The sequence below is a fragment of the Nuphar pumila genome, chromosome 15, assembly GCF_984573655.1.
Source record: "Nuphar pumila chromosome 15, dmNupPumi1.hap1.1, whole genome shotgun sequence".
In the NCBI taxonomy this organism is placed as follows: domain Eukaryota; kingdom Viridiplantae; phylum Streptophyta; class Magnoliopsida; order Nymphaeales; family Nymphaeaceae; genus Nuphar; species Nuphar pumila.
This window is the reverse complement of record NC_143263.1, coordinates 88,260,456-88,285,305: the sequence shown is the minus strand read 5'-3', so window position 1 is coordinate 88,285,305 and position 24,850 is coordinate 88,260,456. Positions and strand designations below refer to the sequence as shown.

General features: G+C 38.9%; 1 protein-coding gene across 2 annotated transcripts in view; it reads right to left on the bottom strand.

Moving 5' to 3' along the window:
- LOC149815919 (kinesin-like protein KIN-14I) overlaps positions 1-20,867 on the bottom strand; it is a 62,797-nt gene extending 41,930 nt beyond the window's left edge. For both annotated transcript variants that reach the window (XM_089989193.1, XM_089989194.1), the window contains exons 1-7: positions 20,726-20,867; positions 19,949-20,067; positions 19,664-19,840; positions 18,693-18,765; positions 4,128-4,259; positions 3,733-3,971; positions 2,587-2,914 (exon numbers count right to left, since the gene is read on the bottom strand). In XM_089989193.1, coding sequence (XP_089845319.1) covers positions 2,587-2,914; positions 3,733-3,971; positions 4,128-4,259; positions 18,693-18,765; positions 19,664-19,818 — 927 coding nt within the window. In that variant the 5' untranslated portion in view covers positions 19,819-19,840; positions 19,949-20,067; positions 20,726-20,867. The remainder of the gene's footprint in view (positions 1-2,586; positions 2,915-3,732; positions 3,972-4,127; positions 4,260-18,692; positions 18,766-19,663; positions 19,841-19,948; positions 20,068-20,725) is intronic.
- Positions 20,868-24,850: the final 3,983 nt, after the last annotated feature.

Here is a 24,850-nt window from a genome sequence, read left to right as displayed (position 1 = left end):
CAGGAATGAGCAAGACATACAACCAAAATGCCAAAATCTGCTAAAGGAATATAGAACTTGATTTTGCATTAGTTTTATTTTAGATGACTAAAGGCATAATGGCAGCTTTTTCAAAAAGTCATTGCACCTGTGAATTCAACCATGTCATAAGTAACACAGACACTTGTAAAAGGTTAATGCACCTGTGTCGCAGCCATGTCTATGCAGGTGCGACACTTGGACACGGCTTACACAATGTCAGGTGTTGTAAACCGCATCGGGACCCATTTTTGTCCAAAACTAGACTCAGTCAACTCTATTTAAGTCCAGTTTTGTCTAATAATATATACATAAATATGTATAAACACACACGCAATATATATAGATATATATATTCACACCCCCTGCACCCAAGTTTTTGAAACTGTCGTGTTGCACCAGCACTTGCACCCGCACTTATGTCTGTTTGACCATATCAGTTTGTTCAGCAATCATTGTCATAGAAATACAATTAACATTGCCAATGCTTTCTTTTCACATAGGGAAAATTTCAAAATAACATCTAACTAATGAGCAATAACTAAAAACACACCTAACCTAATCAAAATGATCTGTTTGATAGATTACCTCTCCCTCTCTCTCATGCACGCAACCCAATTTGCTTGTTCCAACTTTCAACAAGCAATGGCTGCCAGCAGAGCCTTTCTCCCTACATTATCAGCTATTGGAGTCCTTTTGCAGCCATCAGGTTTATTTTGAAAAAAAAGGAAGAAAATTAAAGGAAAGAGCAAAGATGGATGTGGTAGAAGGTAAGAAACGATGGTGATGGTGGTTGTAATGGCAATGGAAGAAGGAAAAATGGAGATTGATGGGTGGTTGGGAGGTCTAAAAGAATGAAATATATGTGACTAATAAGAAAACGAAAAGAAAAAAAAGGCAGTGGTTGGTGAGCAATAATACATGAAAGAGGAATGTTTGGTGGTGGTGCTATGTCAGCAATGAGAGTGAAGAAGATGGTGTTGGATTAGAAAAAAGGGGAAAAAATTGCAGAGAGAGATCCATGATAGGCGAAAGAGGAAGTGATAATGGTTGGTATTATTGAGTTTGTATTGAAAGAATGGAGAAGATAATGGTGGTGGTGGGAGAGAGAGGGAGAGAGAGCACTGCAAGGTTAAAAATGCCAATAAAACAGTAAGTTGGCCAGTTTAAACCATATCACTCAATAGTTAGGATTGAGAATTTCTCTTTCACATTTTTCAAAGTTTTACATATGCATCCTTCACCCAGTTGCTATAATCCAACAAAGCCCAGCCAAGCCAACATAACAATTCAAGTAACCAAGATGCAAGTGCCAGCCAACAAATTGGCAAAACCAATGTTGTCTGTATCGTACCATACCGTACCATACGATACGATACATATCGTATTGATGCAAGAGATCGATACGATACGGGTGTGTATCGTAGGTGTATCGCATGTATCATATCGTATGTATGATATGGCCCATATCGTACGATACGATGCCTGTAGACTTAAAATTTGGCAAAACTGTACTTTTATATTTTTTGGGTTTTAAAGAGCTTTTGATGGCCAAAACCCTCATTCATATACAACATATTGGAGATCTTCCCATGCGCCCTAGGAGCCGTGAGATCATTTTGGGGCCCGATCTTTGGGCAGGAGAGAGAGCTTTCGAGATTTCGTCAAGAGTGCATTTCCACCATTTTTTCATCCAAACAAGTGGGTTAAGGTAAAAAAATGCATTTCCATCATTTTTTCACTTAAAAGAATGGGATAAAAGTAAAAAATCTTTATTATAAATAAAATTACAAAGCTACTCTCTGGAAAAAATTGCTCCGGGGGGCGTTGCTCTCCTACAACCCCCAAACAACTTACTGCAAAGTTGGATCCATGAAAAATTAAAGATTTATATCAAGGTAGAAATCAAGCTCCACACTCCTCCAACAATCCAACATGGCAATGGGGCACTCAAGTAATGAGTGAAAACCGACTGAAAATCGATTGCAACTATAGCCATAATATTTTTGTTTATTTAATATGAAAGTATGAGTCTTGTGGCATGTTCTTAATTGCATGATATTTAATATTTTGCATTGTTCTTGTGAGATAGTTGATATTTGATTATGTCTTATGTAGCTCATAGAAACATAAATGCTTCATATGTGATTTTTTGGTTGCATTTTGTGCATTTCATCATTGTTTCGCGTGTTACAATTTTTTAATAATTTTGTTATTTTTTCTGATTTTTTTAGAATTTTTAATTTTTTTTTCAAAATTTACGATTTTTTACGATTCGATATGATACATATCTTAGTTTGAGCAAATGGAAATGGGTTACAATACGATTCTTACAACCTTGGGCAAAACATTAAGCAGCATCCAGCCGCCTAATTCCAGAAAATTGAGAGGTGAGAGTAATCTAGATTAGTTGATGTCCAAGTGCATCTAGTCAACACTATAAAAACAAAAGACATGAAGTACGCTCTAAATGATTAAATAACAAGGTATCATAAAATCTTAACCACTAAACCACAAGATATTATATGGAAAGCAAAAGAATGCAGGAGAAAAATAACATTAAGATACCTCAACAGCATCAGCCACAGTCATTGTCATGTCATATGTGATTTCTTCAAATGTCTCATCCAAAAAAAATACAATGGTTGTCAATTTTTTACCGGTCAAAAGGGCATCAATCTCTTCCCTTGCAGGAATTGTATACCTAGGACCTGCTTTAACAGAATGTTTTAAAGCATTCAATGTGTTTAAGGCTAAATTCTGAACTTTATGATCTGTATTTCCTCCATAAGCTATATTATGAACATATTCTGATAGATATCCACCAATATCCTTGCTAGGAGGCATTGCAGAAGCACATAGATACATCAGTTCCCAAGCTTTTATCAAACAGTGCCTGCAGAGAAGTATAACAATAGAGTTAGAAAGCATTTAAATGCACGCACTCACAAGCTTCTAATGAATCACAAAAGCAAATAGCATAGCCAATGAATCCATATGTCACATATCCACACACATTTGAGTTGGCTGCATTTCACCAAAAGAGAAAAAAATATGGAAGATTCACATAAAAGTGACATAAGCAAGGTTCTAAATCAATAAGAGTTAATGGTTCCTACTCATTTTGAAAAGGATTGTCTCCAAAGTTATTAAAAGTCATTTGAATAATCCATAAGAAAGGGAAACAGAACACTTCACAAAACTACTATGCCCTGCTAATAAGTTTTCACCAACAAAATCATGTCGTCCACCCATTACTAAAGTAGCGATATGATCATATGACAGTTAGACACCAATTTTGCAAACTTAGATCAACTGTCCAATCTTAATACTAATGATCAAGAGCCAATAGTTGTCCTGGAAACCAAGTACGGCAAGGACTATTGACAAAATGAAAAATACTTGCCTGCAATATCCTCATGTTTTTCCACAATATGTTTTTTCAAGGGTAAGCAGTCTTAGTACCAAGAGAGCTCCCAAAATTAGACTCATGATGCAAAACTCATTAATGGGTTTCTTTCCAGCATGTGCTGAAACAGAGAAGAAAATAACAAAGCACCCTTGTAACATAGAGAACTTTACAGTAGAGAATTCCTTATCATCAACCACACGGAAGAACTACTTTTTAATAGAAAATAATATCAGAACAACTAACCAATATCTTAAATATCATATCTTACAAAAAATACACAATTATTCAGAGAATACACTCACCGATCATGGTTATTTCGTGTCTGCTTTAGTAGCTGTGCAAAAAGCTCATCACGGAGCTCAGAACGTTTTAAAGTCTGCTTGTAAAGTTTTCCAACAAGTTCAATTCTTTCTTCCATGCTCAAATGATTCACTCTATCAGATGCATCAACTTCCATATACTTCAAAACTACTTGAAATAGTTTAACTGCCCGGCTTACCAAATCGCTGTTGATCTTAAGCAAAGAAGTTGGAATGGGATTCTGCTAAGATCTCGACATATATTAGAAAATAATAAAAGAAACAAAATGAAAAATAATGCAAAGCCAAATTGGAATAATCTAAATACAGAGTAACTTTGAACATCACAGCAGATGATGGCATTTTGATAGGGAGGCTCTTGTGAATATCAGAAGTACCTTTTGGAAACAAAGCATATCCTCCAATGTAAACTTTTCCCGAGTTTGCAAGCCCACAGACTTTTTGGAAAAGAACCCACGCTTTCCAGCCGATTGTATCTGCTTCTGCATGGATTTTAAGAACCCTTCCACCTAGAGCAAAGCAGATGCAGTTGTCAAAATAAATAAATAAATAAATATATATATATATATATACACGAAGGCATGAGAAAGCATACTATAACATGACCTACTAGACAAAGCAAGAAAACAGTCAGTTGCTAAACATGGTAGAAGATGCATATAATGTAAGTTTCATGTACCTATCTTGTAATATCTTGTGTTTTTCCATGATTTTTAAATTCGAAAACTATGAAATTTTGGCTAAGTATTTTATGAGATCAATAAAAATTATGAAAAATAACCTTAAAATTAGGTGATGCTAGTTGGGTCTGGGTGTGGCCCAAGGCCCACTGACAAGACCTAGTTAAGACGATTAATATTTGTAAAACTTTTTGTTTTTAATCTTTAAAATCGAGCAAAATTCAAGTTAAATTCAGGCAAAATCAGAGGCAAAAATCAAGTAAGTATATCGTTAGATGTGTCTCGTAATTTTGAGAATATTGGTATTTTGCTTTTCTGAAATCGGGTTACGGTTGACCCAAAAATTGCGTTTTTTCAAAAATGACTCGCCTCTATTTTTACCTTTTTCTAAATTGGATTGGATTAGATCTGATCCGTTTGATCCAAGTTGATATGGATCTGGACCCAGTTCAGGACACATATTAACTAGGAGTTGATCCAGGTTGGGATCCATATGGATTTTGGATATGGATTTAGATTTTAGATCTGAATCCAAAATCCAAGTGTAACCAATTTAAAACTTTAAAATCAATTTAAAAGTTAAATTGAGAGAGAATTTCGCTAACCTTTGAAATATTCATAAAATTAATTATTTAATAATTAAATATTAAATAATTAATAAAAATATAAATTAATTAAATTTCAAAAATTTATTTATTGGATAAGGTGAAGTAGAACTCTACCTAGATAGGTCCTCTAAAGGAGGCCTCACCCTCTAGATAGACCTCTAATTAAAAAAATTAAAAATAAAATAAAAATGATAAGATAATAAGAAGATAAATAAGAGAGGTTAGAGAGAGAGAATTATATATTTGGTAGAACTCTACCCTCTATAGGATAGAGAACTCTAGAAGGGGCGTCTGTAACGCCCCAAAATTCCAAACTTGTAAACCTTTCAGAAAAACAGACAAGAGACTAAAAAGAAATCTCTTTATCTCAGAGATGGTTTGTGAAATCAGCGGAAGACTATTCTTTTGTTAATTTCAGAAAGGCAAGCTGACAACTTTGGGCGCGTTAGCTAAAAGAACCAAAGCGCACAACCCATGCTACTTGTAAGCACTTAGAAAAGCCACTTTCTATTAAGAAGTTCTCCAAATAGTACAAAATTCGGATATCCCAAGGAAAATCCGTTACAAAAGCCCCAAACGTCCAGGACGCAAGCTAAGAGCAGGAAGAAGAAAGTCTTGGAGTCATCTCGCCATCACACCATCACCCGTGGTGTGCCTAATCATCACATGTACCCATAGAATGAGTTAGTTTAGCGAAAAACTAGTAGGTGCATAAGAGAGACTACAGGAAACTGAATTATGTATATTTAATTTAGTAGGTTACGCAGTTTAAAGCAGATATGCAGTTAAACAGGTAAGCAATGCAAGCAGGTGAATAGTGCAAACGCGTAAGTAGTACAAGCGAGTAAGTAGTGCAAGTGAGTCAGTAGTGTAAGTCAATCTCACGACCCAACAACCAATGTGAACAGACTTTATGTTTCGATATTACTGGTCTGCGGGTACGCGCAGGCAAAACGTAGAAACAACTGAGACTAGTTCGGGGGTCTGTTATTATATGTATTTTGAATAACCCTAATAGCTAGTTGAGTCCGCTCCTAAAAGGACGGCTTTAGACGGGAGAGGATTCCCCAAAGGCTGATAAGCAGTGCCACAGATGCATCCAACTTCTGCAGAAGTATTGAGCTAACTATTGTAGCCCCTTTTCCCTAACTCCAATGACTGGGGAGGCCGGATCATTGCCTGTAGGGTGGTTGTTAACATGTCCATTGGAGTTTTGTATCGCTCTGTCCTTTCCCTTGACAGACAACAAGAAGCGAATGGGTGCGTTAGGGGTTGTTTAATTAATGACTCATTGTATGCTGTGGTCTTTAAATCACTCGAGCATCTTGCCTGTGAAGGCGAATGTGAGGCCGTTTTATGTGATTACAGCATTGTGCATTTAGCACTGTTCGAGGTCGCACAACCGTCTCATCCGATCATCACAGTACTAGACGTGTTGTGCACGACTACAAGTACTCTAGAATGAAGGGGGTATAGCTCCTCAATAGAAGTCTCAACAGAAGTGTTTCACAAGGATATAATGTTTATCAACTTTACTTTTGACATTTTTTATCTTTTGAAACAGCCAGTATCTTGTGCCAACATTATGCATGCGATTTTCTAGAATCTCATCCGCTATCGGGGTATCTACATGCCTCGCATGACTCGATAGCGGCCTCGATAGACGAGATACAGGTTTCTCAACAGAACCCCTGCTAAGTAGTTCGCTCGAACCCCAACTCGTCTGCAGGACTGCATACTCGAAGAGTCAGGATCCTTGCAAGGTATCCCTCTCCTTAGACGAGGATGTAACGCTAGCTCCCAACTCAACTCTCGTCACAAGAGAGAGAGTGGTAAATGCCCATTGCATCCTCCACGAGGATGCCTTTAAGGCATACGCAAGCAGCAAGAACCTGCACGTCATCTGCAATAGCAAGACAATACCAACACATATGCAAAAGCAAGAGCCTAGGCGCAAAGCACGACGGCAAGGTAAAGGCGGTAAGCAGAAGTGCAATGCAAAACCTTGGCACAACGCGCAACGACAAGTAAAAACTATAAGCACGAGTGCAACGCAAAACTTCGACGCGATGCACGACGGCAAGTAAAGACTGATAAAAGATAAAGGGCAAGGATCGCGAAACTGCGTCCTTGAGTTAAGTGCATACTCGTATAAATATATATATTTGTATATATATATATATATTTAATGGTCATTTTTAGTTTAATTAAACTTAATTCAATTATCCAAGTCTTCCGTGCAATCTTCCCTTACCTCGGAGATTTACAAGCTTGCTAGCGTCTGCGGGTGTACACGATTGACGGCTCGGGTCGCGGAGCGCGATCCGTTGTAGCTGCAAATATGTGATATTAACATGCAACCAAGACAAAAGCAAAAATAAGGAGAAGACTCAACTTCTCCAATACATAGGGTTGGGGTAGGGCCAAACGGCTCTTGCCGCCAAAAGAACAGGTGTAGAGGCCATCGGCCGCCGCTGGTTATTTTAAAAAGGCAGAGGCATTCGGCCCCTGCTGGAAATGTACAAAGGAGCAGGGACGTAGTCAACGCGAGGTGATGACTCACGCTTACTAGGAATCCCTCGTTGAAGACCAACCATTACAATGATCTATCCCCATCACGATGCAGTTTTTGAAATATACCCGGGCCTGTCGGCCAAGGGTATAGACCCGTGCACAAAGGGCAGGGGGCCATCGGCCCCCACTGGCAAGCAAAAAGGGTAGGGGCCTTCGGCCCCTACTGGAACAGAAAAAGGGGCAGGGGCCGATGGCCCCTGTTGGAACAGATAAAAGGCAGAGAAAGAGAGAAGCGCAGGGGGCCAACAGCCCCCCTGCGACTTTTGGGAGCGGAGGCAGGGGCCAAAGCTCCCCCCCCCCAGTCGGCTTGCTAAACAAGGAAACGAGACAGGGGCCAAAGGCCCCTGTCGGTCTCTTAGAAGAACAAGAAGCAGGGAGGAGGCTCAGCCCCTCCCCTGCCGTAAAAGGGAGCACGGAGTGGGACTCGACCCCTCCCCTGTCGTACGGAGATGCAGGGAGGGGGCTCGGCCCCACCCCTGCAACTAAAGGGCACCGGGAGGGGAATCGGCCCCTCCCCTACCCTGCACGACACAGGGAGAAGCTCCGTCCCTCCCTCGCAAAAAGGGGGTCGCAGGGAGGGGGTTTTTTCCCTCCCCTACGATCTAGGGCAGCAGGGAGGCGGCTCGCCCCCCCCCCCCCTTCCCCCCTCCCTGCATAACGGAGAAACGAGGGGGGAAAGAAAGAGAGACAGGCGAAAGAGAAGAAGGGGAGGAGGAGGAGCGTACCTGGGGAGGCTACCGGAGAGAAGCTCGCCGGAGACGGGAGGTCGCCGACGTCAGTGGCGGCGGGCTATCGGGGGTCGCCGGCGTCGGTGACAGTGGACGAGCGAGAGGGTAAGGGAGAGAGACGAGAGAGCAGAGGGGAAAGGCGGTGAGGGGGGTTTCGTAACCCTCCTCCCGCCTGCCTCGCTGTCTTTAATGACAGCGAGAGGCGGTGGTCCAGGTCTGGTCCGGATCCGGCCCGAATCAATACAATATTTTTTTTGAGTTGTTACAGCGTCACACTCTTGAGGAGCCTTTTTGAGATAAGATAAAACAAAAAAAGTATATAGAAAGTAAACAAATAAAAATTTAAGAAAGACTTTACAAGAGGCTGGATTTTCCCCTCTAGAATCGATATTCTTGAGAGAGAGGGAGCCCAACTCATGGGAGAGAGAGGGAGAGAGAGAGAAGGAAAAAGGGACAAGAAAAAAAAAAGAGAATAGAGGAAGGAAGAAAGAAGAGAAAAGGAGGAAGATCCATCCTTTTCACCCAACATCCAACAATTTTTCGTTCCTTCTACTCATCAAAACTAAGGTACAGGTTCCTCTTTAGATTTGAACGGGGAGAAACGGGTTTAAATCAGATTTATGTAAAAATTTGAAGGGAAAAATCAAATCTGATTTCAGAAAACAGGTTTAAACCTATGTTTTGTGTTGAAGCCGCCTAGGGTTTCTAGCAAATCAGAGAGAGAGAGATGAAGAATAGTTCTATCATATTAGGGTTAATCTCTTCTTAAATAGAGATTAACCATGAGCACCAAATTACAAAAAGACCCATACCAAATGGACATTAATACGAAAGCCCACAAGATCCTTATAAACACGTCTCAACACTCCCCCTCAAGCTGGAGCATAGATATCAATCATGTTCAGCTTGTCACAACAATGAGAGAAACTAGGCCTCGCAAGAGCCTTGGTGAAGACATCAACAACTTGATCTTCGGAAGATACATCATCTGTGCAAATATAACCAGAACCAAGCCACGTATGTAGTGCCAGTCAACTTCAATATGTTTAGTCCTTTTATGAAAAACTGGGTTGTTGGCAATATATGTAGCAGCCCTATTGTCACACATCATCAACATAGGTAGGGATACTTTCACCTGAAGGTCGGTCAAAACTGATTTTACCCACATAATCATAGTTGCGGTCTGAGCCATAGCTCGGTATTCTGATTCAGCACTCGACCTGGCTACAACAGTTTGTTTCTTACTCTTCCAGGCAACGAGATTTCCTCCCACAAAAATACAGAATCCAGTTATTGACTTTCTATCTTCAATAGACCCTGCATAATTTGCATCAGTGTAAGCAACAACGTCCAAGGAAGAATTTTGTTTAAATTTATCAGGAGATGACGTTAAGTACCTGAGAACCATCATAGTTGCATCCCAGTGAACTTTGGTAGGTTTATCCATGAACTGACGGATTTTACCCACGGCTAATTAAATATCAGGTCTAGTAACGATCACATATAACAACTTACCTACCAAGGATCTAAAACTGGCACTATCCACATATTCAAACTTCTCATCGAACATATGAGTTTTGAGATCCATCGAAATGTTAGTTGGCTTCGCTCCTAGCATTCCAGTCTCTTTTAATAAATCCAACACATACTTTCTTTGTGACAAAACTAAGCCCTCTTTGTTTCTTGCAACATCGATACCCAGAAAATATCGGAGAAAACCAAGATCTTTAGTAACAAAATGTTTTTGAAAATGATCCTTTGTTGCATAAATATCTTGGGCACTGCTCCCTGTCAATATGATGTCATCGACATATACCACCATAACAACAATTCCAACACTAGTTTTCTTGATAAATAAGGAATGGTCTAAAGTTGATCTGACAAATCCAAAACTCGACATTACCTCAAATAATTTGTGAAACCATGCTCGAAGGCTCTGCTTCAGGCCATAAATAGCCTTCTTCAACTTGCACACCTTCTGACACTCCCCCTGAACCTCAAAGCCTAGGGGTTGTTGTATGTAAACTGTTTCATGCAAGTCCTCATACAAAAAGGCATTTTTGACATCCAACTAAAACAAGAGCCATCCATAGTGCACAGCAACAGAAAGAACGAGACAAATAGTGCCAAGACGAGCAATTGGGGAAAAAGTTTCAAAAAAGTCAACATCATAAGTCTGAGTATAGACTTTTGCAACCAATCGGGCTTTGTACCGTTCAATTGACCCATCCGAGTTATATTTAATGGTATATACCCATTTGCAGCCAACAATATCTGCATCAGAAGGAGGATCAACCAAGTCCCAAGTACCCCGAGAGCATAGGGCATCCATCTCATCCCGCATAGCCTGCATCCATTTGGGGTCGAATAAAGCTTGACTATGATGAAGCAGAACAGAGGAGGCAGACAGAGCCGAAATAAAATTCTTCATAGATGCCCCAAGATTAACTTCTGAAACAAACTGAGAAATGGGATGAAGGGTGCACTGTCTTTTTTCTTTGCGCAGAGCAATAGGAAGATCATCATCAAGAGCAGAAACTTCAGGATGCTCAAAGATGCTTACCTCAGGAGAAGGAGATAATGGAGGCATGGAGGTAGGTGGTAACCTGTGAGTGTATACTATAGGAGGGTTTCAGTAGCGAGACTCACCAAAGGATGGAGTCAATGACTGTGGAGAAAACGACTCTAACGGAAAAAGAGGAATCGGCAGAAGAAGGACATCGCCATGACTCTCCTTTAACCTTAGAGTAATACTTGAAAAATATGGAATAGACTCAAAGAAGGTAACGTCCGCACTGACATACTCTTTATGGGATATAGGGTCATAGCAACGATATCCTTTTTTATTCTTAAGATACCCAAGGAAAACACATTTAATAGACTGCGAAGCAAGTTTATCGCGATCAGAACCCAGCTTATGCACAAAACACGCACATCCAAAAACTTTAAGGGGATAGGAAAGAGAGGAACCTCTGGATGGAGAATTTGAATTGGGATCTAGTCTTCTAGAGAACTTGAAGGCATGCGATTTATAAGAAAGCCGGCAGTCAAAACCGCATCGCCCCAATATGATGCAGGCATATTGGATTGAATCATTAGGCACCGAGCGACATTAAGAATTTGTCTATGTTTCCTCTCAGCTACATCATTTTGCGGGATGTAGGGGGACATGTAAACTGAGGTTGAATCCCATTGGCAGAATAGAATTGAAGCAAGTCCTTGGATTTGAACTCAAGAGCATTATCAGCACGATAACCTTGAGAAGTCATCAACAATAACCAAATAATGACACTAAGTCCTACTAGGAATCTTACTCGGACCCCATACATCGACATGAAGAAGATCAAAGACTCTTTAACTCGACGGACTCTGACTAGAGAGAAAGGAGCTTCGGCAATGTTTTCCCAATTGACATGTTTCACACTGAAACGAAACAGAAGGAGGTATATGAGGAATGACATGATGAACTTTTGGCACTGGAAGGTGACCCAGGCGATGATGCCACAATATAGGACTTTAGGATGATGTAACAGCAGAATAGACCGAACCCACTGGTTGATATAGATAATACACACCACCTTCCTCATAGCCGCCACCAATTCTCTTCCCCGTCAGCAAGTCCTGAAGCGTGCAACCCATAGGATCAAAAATCACCCTACAATTCAGCTCTTTTGTCATTCGACTGACAGATAATAGATTTTGTGGAAAAGAAAAAGCATAAAGAACATTTGACAATTGAAGAGTAGGAGAAATAGACATGTTTCCCTGCCCTACAATTGGAGAAGAACTCCCATAAGCAAGAACAACGCCTTTATGATCAGGCATAGGTTTTAAACTTAAAAAGTTACACGAATTTCCATATAAGTGTCTAGATGCTCCTGAATCAATAATCCACCTACCACCTTGGCCAAATAGGCCATCACCTGCCGAGTACGCAACCTTGGCCACAGGAAAATTTGAAGTAGATAGGCGTAAGGCTAGAAGCTCGTCATATTCAGCCCTGCTAAGAGTAACAGTATCATTGGAATAATCTACGCCATCTGCTTTTTGCTCCCCTTTTCATGAATCAGCCATTACTACGACTATTTAATATAAACAATCTTTCACGACGACCAGATATGAGCAGACCAAAAAGGTAGAATGCAGGTTCACAAAAAAAAATAATATTCACCACACTCGGATCTGTGATCAGATCTCAAAAAAAAATGCAGATCCATGACTAAAATATGTATTTAATCTCTTACCAACTTCATAACTTCAACACAAAACTCATACCTGTATCCGCGACCATTTGATTTTGACCTACACTGATCAGATTTTCACAGATTTTCTCATGTAAAATCTGATTTCAGATTTGGATTTTCAACGATTGACAGATCCCTGCGACTTCTGTGTCAACAACGTCAACCAAAGAATCAGATCTTCACCTGATCTGATTGCTTTCATCCACGTTTTAACGACACTTGCAGTAACTTCTCACAGTCAGCCAACAGCAGAATCCGCACTCACTGCACCACAGTCACGGTCACGACACCAAACACCTTTTTTTTTTAAATCTACAGCAGAATCCACGAGTGTGATGATCTGAATTAGGTAGATCACGATCCACGATCTGACAAGTGATCTGTATAGCAATACACGACAACACAGAGACTGATGCTCGCCGGAAACACCAACAACCCCCTCACGTCCACAACGGATCAAATCTGATCCACTACATTAACAGATCTGTTCTGAAGACAGATCTGATCAACACCATGTGACAGACACTAAATCGACAGATGCAACAACAAAGTACGCATCAATGCCACGATATCAGCATGTTGCCTCCAACCTGCCAAATCACAACACACCATCTTCGACAGATTTTAGGGTTTTCGACTCCACGACGAGCAACGACAAGAACTCGACTTCCACTGTGCACACCAGTCATTGTAGACACTGTCAACGATCACCACCCGATCTGCATTTCTGCTACTACTACACACACAACACACGCCCGATCAACTTTCTGCTGGAGAGGCTGATCATTGTTCATGTTGTTACACAGCGCCACCCGATCTCGTTCATGCTGGATCCATACTCTGTACACAGCGATAGTTATAGTCGCTGCACACAGCGATCAACTTTATCGTTGTTCGGATCACTCTTCACGATGTACACAGTGCCACCCGATCGATCAGTGTGTGGATCGATCAAGTCAGACGCCCAGAGTTATGTCCTGCTCTGATACCATGTTGAAACCGGCTAGGGTTTCTAGCAAATCAGAGAGAGAGGAAGAATAGTTCTATCATATTAGGGTTAATCTCTTCTTAAATAGAGATTAACCATGAGCACCAAATTACAAAAAGACCCATACCAAATGGGCATTAATACGAAAGCCCACGAGACCCTTATAAACACGTCTCAACATTTTGAATCATGGTTTTGTAAATCCTTGGATGAAGTAATCCTACCCACAATTTCTATGTTTAATCAAGGGTTTAACATGAAGTATCTTTCAGTTACGTATGTGCTGTGTGTATATATATATATATATGAATTCTTAGCCCTGCCAATTTTGGCATTGGCTGGGTTTTAAACACTCATGTTAAAAAAAAAGAGGGTATAAATATGTGTGAACATATTCAGATCTATCGACCTTAGTGATCATTGTATAGGCATATTATCGAATCTCATGGTTCATGCATCAAAAAAATATATATGTATGCTCATGGTGTAGATTCGGTTACATGTGTTATTATTTTCTTCTTCATATAAAATCGGCATATATTAGTTTTGTTATCTTTTTGACACAAAAATAAATTATACAGGTTCATGTTCTTAGCCTATTTCATCAAGAGATGTCACGGTTCACACATGCAGCCAATAGCTGCATTTATTTTTTATTCTGTTGGGATCTGACCTACAACATATATACATATATGCCAGTAGATCTGATACAGGTCTACAGTATATAGTTATGTATGCAGATCTGGTACAGATCTGCAACGTATCTATATGTGTACAGATCTGGCCCAGATCTGCCAAGTGTCTCATGCACACAAAACTGTGGTGTTATGAAAATTTTATTTTTCTGACTGATAATCAGATTTGTTAAACCATATAGTGGACTGTTATTAAATTCAATTTGTTTGACTGAAAAATTAGATTTAAAAATGGTTTATTATGGGCTGTTATTAGACTAAATTTTTGACCAAAAATCAGACTTGATAGACTATGTTATGGACTGTTATTAAACCCATCATTGTAGGACTGATAACCAGAATTTTTTCATGCCTCACTGTAGACTGTGTTGAGCATATTTTTGGTCATGATAGTGGTTGATTGCTGGCCGACTGTCATCAGCTCGATTTCATGTCATAAAATTGGTTTTGACACTTATACGTAAACTGTTATGAAATTTTATTTTCCTGACTGAAAATCAGATTGGTTAAACCACACCGTGAACTGTTGTATTATTGGTTGGTTTCTGGCCAACTGTCATTAGTTGAGTTTCACTTTGTGAAACTCAATTTTGAGAATATTATGTGACTGTCTTAACCAAACTGTGACATGCCACTATGCTGATCAGATTAGCATCATGTAGTAGATGTAAACTATTTTGCTGATTATGTATATCAAAAACATGTTTTGCTATTATGTATATCAAAAATTTGATTTGTTGTTTTGCTTGTTAAGTTGTTTTAGTGTTATAGATACCAAACTGTTGTGTTAATTATGTATAACAGACTCTTTTGCTGATTATGTATATAAAAAAAAGGTGTTTTAGTGTTATGCATATCAAAACGGGATTTGGTGTTGTTAATATACATGTCAAAACTGTTTTGTTTATGCTTTTTTTGACTGCCTATAACTCTGTTGTTGCAGCCTGTTTTCGGCTGCATATTTAGTTTGTATTTTGGTGAACTGTTAGGAGCAGCCGAGTTGCACCTGTGTGCAGCTTTAGGTATTGTTCACGGCACATTGTTGTGCATTGTGGACAGCACACTCCTGTGCATTGTGGACAGCACACTCCTATGCACTGTTGTTTGCCTTAGTGCAGCAGTGACATGATGATACATACTTATTTATCATCAGTTCTGGCCACTCTTTGCGAGTGTACAAGTTGTCCAGACTTGTGCATTGTTTGTGCAGGTACAAATCTGATCGAATTTGACAATGATTGCACATGTGTACTCCAATCAAATTTGTCGAATGATAAGTCTTGTGCAATCTGATCATATTTTCATGGTTTGTGATACATGGATTTTAATCAGATTGGCAGTGTGGTATGTTATTTTTCTGAACAATGTAGCTATGTTCAGATTTGAATCATATAGATTGCAAGGTGGCATATATGACGATTTTAGAGAAACCGTAAGGATACTAAAACTCCATGTGCGATTGTGCCCCTAAACCCAATATGGTGGTTCACCTCTCGGCCGCGGTTTTAGGAAAACTTCAGTCACTTTGCCTGGGAGTGGTGTTGTTGACACAGCTGTAATTATTGGTATACCAAGAAAGTAGCATCAGTGGATGTTGATTCTCTAATGTCCCGACATTAGATGTTGATTTATAATGTTCCGATAGACGGTATTAATTCCTGATATCGGTCGAGGAACAAGTGTGAAACTCAATAATAAAATATAAATTGTGTGTTAAGCTACAACTGGGAACCTAACTTGAACTTCAAGAATTGTGGTACCCGTTTTGATTATCTGCGGATTTAAGAAAAAGTGAAAACTAAAATTACGTCATTTAATAAAAATGTACATACAAAAGAAACTTTGATAATAACTTAATAAGTTATCCATGCATGTGCATTAATCATGCATCTTTATTGTTCCGCATTAGTTCATGCATTCTTGCTTATTCGGTTTCGCATGATATTTGTTATGAATGATACTTGTGTTAAGTGTTTGACTGATAAGTTGATAATGAAATTGTTGTTGTTGCATTCTTCTGAAATTAAGCAAGAATTTGGTTTATGCTCTTTCTTTTTTATTTGGATTTTAGACAAATTCGTACAAAAGACTTTGGTTCTTACCCTTTATTTCAAAAATATTTTTCAGGACCGGGAGCTCAGTGATGGGGTGACTTACTACATGGAGCTTGCGAGTTTGTGTGACGTATTTTGAATTCTTGACAGAGTGGCTCTATGCTACAAACTATTTATTTATTTCTGCTGTTATGACATTTATTCTATTGAGTAATAAAGTTTGTTTATTCCTTCTTTGATTCAATGCACTATCTCTCGTGGTTTGGTATTTATTAAATCTGTGAGACCCCGGATCCTTGGGTTTGGTTTCCGTAATTGTTAAAAAAAATCACTTTTCACGAGGATAAGTTGGGGTCGTTACATATCTTGCACATATTTCATAGTATTCATAGACATCTTATCTTTTTCCTTTCATCCCTTGTTTACCAAAATTATATCTTTTAGCATTGTAAAGTACTAGTGGTTGCACTTTTTTTACTGCATGAAATTCATCTATATTGTTGATGTTGGCACTTTTACTTTTATAAATATTAAAATACAATCATACTTTCTCCAAAAGCATGATCTGTGGTACTAAAAGCAATGGAAGAACCACACTCAAACAAACTGAAGATCTAAAATCAGCTCATAGCAGCAAGCAATAGTACAAAGCTACAAATACAAATACAAAGTTCAGAAGATGATGATAATGTTTGTCTATGGCATTTGCAGCTTTTGGTTCATGTTGTATTTCCAAGATAGCATACTCAAGACAAACCTTGGTAGAGCCAGCTAGGTTGAATCAACATGGGATCATACAAATGAGATACTATTCAAATCCAATTTTAAGAGACCAAACTCAAGTATCTTTCAAATTTCAATATAAACATTTGTGTGATAGCTGACATTGAGTATGATAGAACTAGTAATAAGGGACTTCTCATTCACACAGGCCAAGAACCAGACTGAGTCCAGGAAAAAAGTGACCACTTTTTATAAAATTTAGTGAGACTTTATAACATCCTTTTTGCAGTGACACTTTCAGAAAGTTAAAAAGAAATTTTCAAGGAAAAATAGGCCAGCCAGGACATTTTCAACATAACTACATAAGGACCTTTTTTATTTCTTTTTTCTTTCAAAAAGTAAAAGGCATTTTCATGTTGATTAGCAAAATTTTATTTAATGCAATGGCCTAAATAACCATAAACACATTGCTCAACTGGCTGATTAACAAATCCATGTTCCAGTAAGATCATACAAAATCAAGTAAAAAACATGGTTCTGAACTTCAAAAGTTTGGTTTCAAGCAAACCAAAAAAACCTTCATGAAATATAGCCAGTTTTGGAATAAATTTCTCACTACAATTAGCACACCTCACATATCTTTCAAGAGATCTAGTCATCCTGCCATAATTAAACCTCTGGATTAATTGAAGCATAGATTGGTCTAGATACGAACCAAAGGTTCCAAGAAAGGATCTTTCATGAATAATTATGAAGGAATATTGAGAACAACGATTAAGAGAAAACTTTGTAGAAAATTGGATAGCGAAAAATCAACAGAATATGCTGTTGTGATATATTCCAAACACCATCTTATATTTGAAAATGACAAAACAACATTAGCAACTATCATATAACTGCACAGAATTTGTGGCATAATGAGCAAAGCATGGAATGCCATTGATACATTAAACCTTGATTCTTCTCACAACCCATTATGGGACACTACCAATTGTTATAATGAGCAAAACTTATAATGCCACTGCAACATTATAACCTTGATTCTTTCTTCTGTCTATGATGGAACACTATCCTAGTAGGCCCTATCCCCACAGAGGCTAACATCAACAATGCACCAAGGCATGTGTTCCATAATGGATTTTCGAACTTTCATATGAAATTACTAATGTAAAAAAAAACATCTAAAACAAAGAACAGAAGCATCTGCCAAATTCATGCATTAACTTAGTAATAGAAGCACACGCATCAATAAAAGCTCACGAATGATAGTATATTCCAAATAAATGTTATTTCATTTCTATGAAAGAGATCAGTCAACATGCGCACCACAAGGAAATAGTTCTTCAAGTTTTACAAAAAGGAAAGGAATAAAAAAAATTACTGTAGACACAAAAAAACTACCTTTCTCTAGTGAAACCAAACACATTTGATAATTCCATACTGTGCTTTCCATCAGCATCACAAAACCAGGTCTAAATAAAATAAATTAAATAGAGAAAAAAATGTGGTTTGCATTGATTGCTAAAACTAAGACTCAATTATGGATCTTCTCATCTGACTAATTACTAAGAAAACAAAAGTATATATTTTCATGCTAAAGAAGGGAGAATAGGTCATCTTTAGTTTACTTTAAGTCAAAAAGCCCCACCTGAAACCTCTCTAGAAGAGGTACTGCACCTGCCAACTCAGCTGGTACGGACAGTGATAGACACCTCGGAGTACTGCAACAAGGATCAAAACTAACATAGCATCATTTCTCATGTTACAAGGAGTGCATATTTAGGCTTGGTAACATGATAGTATGATCAACAAGCTTCTGCCACCATGCAGTGGGAAATGCAATGCGTAACAAGTGGAAAGAAGGTAAACGTACAGACCAAGAGCAAGTACGGAAACCAATAACTCAAGCATGCAAAATGCGCCCCAAAAGGGTTTGGCGTAGTGGGATGGGACCTAGGCCGCTAGGCAGGTGGTCTAGGTTCAAATCTCTTGGGCGTCACCCATTGCACAAGCCGAAGCATGGCAACTCTCTGGGAGCAAGGGGTAAGCTCACAGAGTTTTACACTGCCAGAATAGAGACTGTAAGTACGGCAGGCAGAGCCAGCGCAGCTAGGTCTCTGATCTTGGGGGTGGTTTTTTCATGTAAATATAAAAAATGCAAAATGCATACGTCAAACTCTAACATAAAATGCAAAGTGAAAGACAAAAACATGCAAGAAAATAACAATAATGTGCCACATAAAATCATGAATATTAAAATATTTTCCAAGGAAACAATACATATTGAATATTAATAATAAATTAAGGCAGAAGCATGGACAAACCACTTTAAGCAAACTTAGCTTCCATGTTTAAAAAAAGGGTTAAAGAATGGGTGGATTTTACAATCATATTTGGTAGAAATTTAGAATCTTGATTTCTATTCAAAACTAGAGCATATTTGGCAGAATCATAACACGAAGGATAGAACAGAGCTACAAAAGTGGGTGACCAAGCTACTAAAAATTTAACATGCGCCAATCCATCAAAGAGTACGAAGCGCGTAACGTCCACCAAGAACCAGAGGTTTAAAATCAATAAATGAAAGAGAGTTAAAAGTTGGGGTGGGGGAGGACTCACGGAGCAAAATTAGAACAATTAGAACAATCGCTGTCATACTCATCCCCGTTGGAAACAGCATCTCCATTGTGTGAAGGAGTCCCTTCACTAGAACTCAGCAATGACCTTCTGATTTCCATGCTTTGCGACGTCACGGAGGGAGAGTCCACCGTCATTGTCTCCAATTCAAGCCCTAAGCTAGCGAATTAAAAAAAAACACAGCAAGCATTTTCTCATCAAATGCACTAGAAATCACAACAGAAAAAGACCCGGAACTATAACCAGAGCTTTTCACCACTGCCGTACCTCTCAATATCAGCCGAATATCCCGATCCAAATCCCAACAAAATCGAAAGAAATGCACAAATCAAAGGCTATCGATTCAAACGAGTTAAAAACACTTGCCTCCCGCCTCCGCTATGCATCTGCCAACAGAAATATTCTCAACATCAATTTTCAAACCTAGCTAAAAACAATGCTTTTAGATTAGGGCGGACGCCAATCGAACCACACAAAAAAAATGAATCTCGGCTTGAACGAAAATTCGCAGAAAATAAACCGGTCAACCTTGAACCAGTGTAAGAAATCTTGGTCTCCGGAACTTCTCCGTGAGAGAAAAACCTCGCGATATTTAAAAAAAATGACTTTTGAGAATAACTTGGCGTAGATACAACTAAAAAAACAAATGAGACAAATATATATATATATATATATATATATATATATATATATATATATATATATATATATATATATTAAAAAGATGGTAATATCGCGGTATTATCACATTTTTCTAAAAACAAGTTGTACTATGAAATATATCCCAATTTTACTTGGGCCAGATGGTTTTCTAAACCATCGCGGATATTTGTCACTAGGCACCGAATACAAACCCGAAATCTTCGTACCAACAAAGAAAAACATTAAAAAAATCACCGAAAAAAGGAAACACAAACGAAAACCTTCCCAAATTGAAACAAACGTTAGCTACGTTGAAAATGGGTACAAAAAAATTGGTAATCGAACAAAACAAGACAGAGACACAAGAGAATGAGAAAATGATATGAGAAGAAGAATACATACAATGCGATTAATTAGGGAAAAAACGGATCGTATTAGAAATCCTAAGATCCATATCGGGTGAGGGAACAAGAGAGGAACGGAGGGAAGACGACGAACAAACGCAAACAGAGAGAGAGAGAGAGGGGGAGCGGGGTTGGGGGGGGGGAAGAGGGTGCGAGAAAAGGGAATGATATACTGAAAGACTTACAATCAAAACCTCTTTTCTTAGCTAAATTTCGATGGTACCACTGGACTAATTAAACTCTATCTGTTGAAATGACTAAAATACCTCTGGATCTGGTACCCACTGACGTCCCGTACCTCGTGTGTGTACCGCGCGGCTCAGATTGACTCGAGCCAACTACTCCCTTGGCTCTGGGTTGCCAATTACTTCAGCTAAGTCTGCTGGTTCAAAGCTCAGTTTACGCGATTCAGATCGGACGCAAGGTTCTGATTGATTGAAACAGTGGCATGTAGTAAGTGATGGGTCCGGCGACAGTTTTCCGGCGAGGCGGCATACTAGACGGCCTTCTTGTAGCAGTGGCCCTGCATTGCAAACAGAAAACACAAAACACGCAGGGCGTACCTGAGGCGGCCATTGAAAGAGCTGTGCTTGCCGGAGAAGAGATTTGCTTCAACTTAGCCGGTATGCAGCCACCAAGAGCGCAGGCCTCCGAATGCTACCGGTAAGTCGACCTTTTTTCCCTTTTTAATTTCTGTATTGCGCTAGACTTGGGTCGCTCATGATACCCAGTCAATTTAAAGCATACGGTGGGAACGGTTTGCGTAACCGTTTCCCCTAATCGCATGCACATTTATCGGATGGATCATCCCTAATGTGGGGATGTATCCACATCGTGGATAACCACCACGCCAATCGTGACGCCAATCGTGGTGGTTAATCCAACATTCTCCCACTTGATCCGACGATAAATTCTTTAACCAGAAAAAACTTTATAGGAATAACTTGATGAATAGAATGACCTTTATATTCTATTCTAAAGGTCCTTAGTTGAATCTCTAATCCTTATGAGATTAACAACAACCATAATGAGAATCAAAAGACTGAAAGTGATCACTTTATTTATATGCATATGTCAAAAAGAGTTTAACAATCCCATCCTCATTACATGTTCAGAATATAATCCCGGTGCTAGCCCTTTAGTAAGAGGATCAGCGATCATCTCTTTGGTACCAATATTGACAATATGCACTAAATGATTCTCCGTCCTTTCTTTAACAACAAAATACTTCAATTCCATATGCTTGCATGAGGTAGTACTTTTGTTGTTGTTTGAAAAGGACACCACAGCTTCATTATCACAGTAGACCTTCAGTGGCTTCCCAATGGAATCGACCACCATTAACTGTGATATGAAGTTCTTTAACCATATAGCCTGCGAAGTAGTCTCGTACAATGTAATGAATTCTGCCTCCATGGTGTGGGCAACAGTGGTCGTCTGCTTTCCACTCCTCCAAGAGATCGCTCCCCCAGCAAGTAAGAAGACGTACCCAGTAGTAGACTTTCTACTATCAAGGCATCCTCCTAAATCCGCATCTGAGTAGCCAATGACCTCGAGGTGATCAACTTTATGATATGTTAACATATAGTCTTTTGTCCCTTGCAAATATCGCAAGACTTTCTTGGCAGCCTTCCAATGGGGTAAACCTGGATTAGACTGAAATCTACCAAGTACCCCTACTGCAAAAGAAATATCTGGTCGAGAACATGTCTGCGCGTACTGCAAGCTGCCAACAACTGATGCATATGGATAAGCACTCATCTGTGCTTTGTCAATATCGTTCTGTGGACAATCCTTTAGGCTCAGCTTGTCACCTTTTGATATGGGTGTAGAAGTAGGAGAACAATTCTCCATCCCATATCTCTTTAACACCTTTTCTATATACGATCTTTGGGAGAGGCCTAAAAACCATTTTGCTCGGTCTCGACGAATCTCAATGCCAAGAACATAAGCAGCCTCACCCATATCTTTCATATCAAAATGTGATGCAAGAAACTGTTTTGTCTCTGAAAGTAACTTAATATCGTTGGTTGCAAGTAAGATGTCATCCACATACAACATCAATATAATGAACTTACTCCCACTTTCCTTAAGGTATATACATTGATCAATAATGTTTTTTGTAAACCCGAAAGTCACAATGACTTGGGAAAATTTAATATACCATTGTCGGGAGGCCTGTTTAAGTCCATATATTGATTTGTTAAGCTTACAAACCAAACGATCATTTTCAGAGAAACCAAAAGGTTGTTACATGTATACCTCTTCATTCAGATCCCCGTTGAGGAACGCTGTTTTCACATCCATCTGATGTAGCTCTAAGTCATAATGAGCTACGAGGGCCAGAATTATCCTCATTGACTCCTTAGTTGAGACAGGAGAAAATGTCTCATTATAGTCAATGCCCTCCATCTGGGTGAATCCTTTAGCAACCAATCTTGCTTTATGTCTCTCTATGTTACCTTTGGAGTCCTTCTTGGTCTTAAAGACCCATTTACACCCTACGAGCTTTACTCCTTTAGGTAACGTGACAAGATCCCACACTTGATTTTTAGCCATAGAGTCTAACTCTTCTTTCATGGCTTCAATCCAGTGCGAAGATTGTTTGCTCTCAACAGCTTCCATAAAATTCAACGGGTCATCATCCATATCTATGAAATCACCAGGCTCCTGAAGGTACACCACATAATCAGGATGTATTGCAGATCTCCTAATCCTTGTGGATCTCCAAACAGGTCGTTCCTCAGGCTCAGATTGAACCTGATCATCCTGTTCGTGCTCTTCCGCATTGTCCACAATAGGTTCACTTTGGATTTGTGCATTAACAATCGAATGATCAACCACACCATCATTAGGAATAACAATGTGGTATCTTTCGATGTTTTCCTTAACAGGTGATGAAACTGAATCCTATATTTCCTCAAAACCAATGCTTTGAAGTGCACTTAATCCTACTGAACCATCTTCTAGGAATTTAGCCTTATCCGTTTCAACAATCTGTGGTGAGTGAGATGGGCAATAAAACCTGTACCCTTTTGATCTTTCTGGATAACCAATGAAATATCCACTGGTTGTTCTTGGATCAAAGGCTTTAATGTGAGGGTTATATAATTTAGCCTCTGCAGGACATCCCCATATGTGCATATAAGACAGTGATGGTTTCCTACCTGTCCACAACTCGTAAGGAGTTTTAGGCACAGATTTCGTAGGAACCTTATTCAAAATATACACAGTTGTCCTTAAGGCTTCACCCCACAACTTTATGGGAAGTGTTGAATAATTCAACATAGCCCTGACCATTTCTTTAAGCGTACGATTTCTCCTTTCAGCTACACCATTCTGATAGGCACTACCAGGCATGGTATATTGAGGCACAATGCCTTCCTCTTTAAGAAATCGCGCTAATGGTTCTTCCCTTTGCCCCATCTCAGTAAACCTACCATAATATTCGCCACCTCTATCAGACCTGACTATTTTAATAACCTTATCGGTTTGTTTCTCTACTTCTTTCTTAAATTCCTTAAACATCTGAAAAACATCAGATTTTTCGAAAATCAAGTAGAGATACATATACCGAGAATAGTCATCAATAAAGGTAACGAAATATTTTTCGCCTGTGTAACAGGGGGAAAATGGTCCACATACATCCGTATGAACTATTTCTAATATCTCACTACTGCGTTTGGCACCCTCTTTATATGTGTTTGTATGCTTAGCCTTTATGCAATCAACACATGGGTCATTGTTAGTAAAATCTAGAGATTACAAGATCCCTTCATTTACCAGTCTCTTTATTCTCTTTTCAGAGATATGACCCAACCTTCGATGCCAAAGCATGTAAGATTTATCATTCATCATGCTGCGTTTATTTTCAACTAATGCGTATTCAGAAGTCAAAGACTCCTGAGTTTGGATCTTCACATTCAATCTATATAAACCATCATAAACAGATGCAGAACCAATTTCAATTGAATTTCTGAATATGAACAATTTGGAATTTTCAAACTTAAAACAATATCCAAATTTATCCAACTTTGAAATTGAAATTAAGTTTCTACTATACGATGGAATATAAAAGACATCATGAAGATCTAAAACTACGCCTGTATCCAGAGTAATCCTG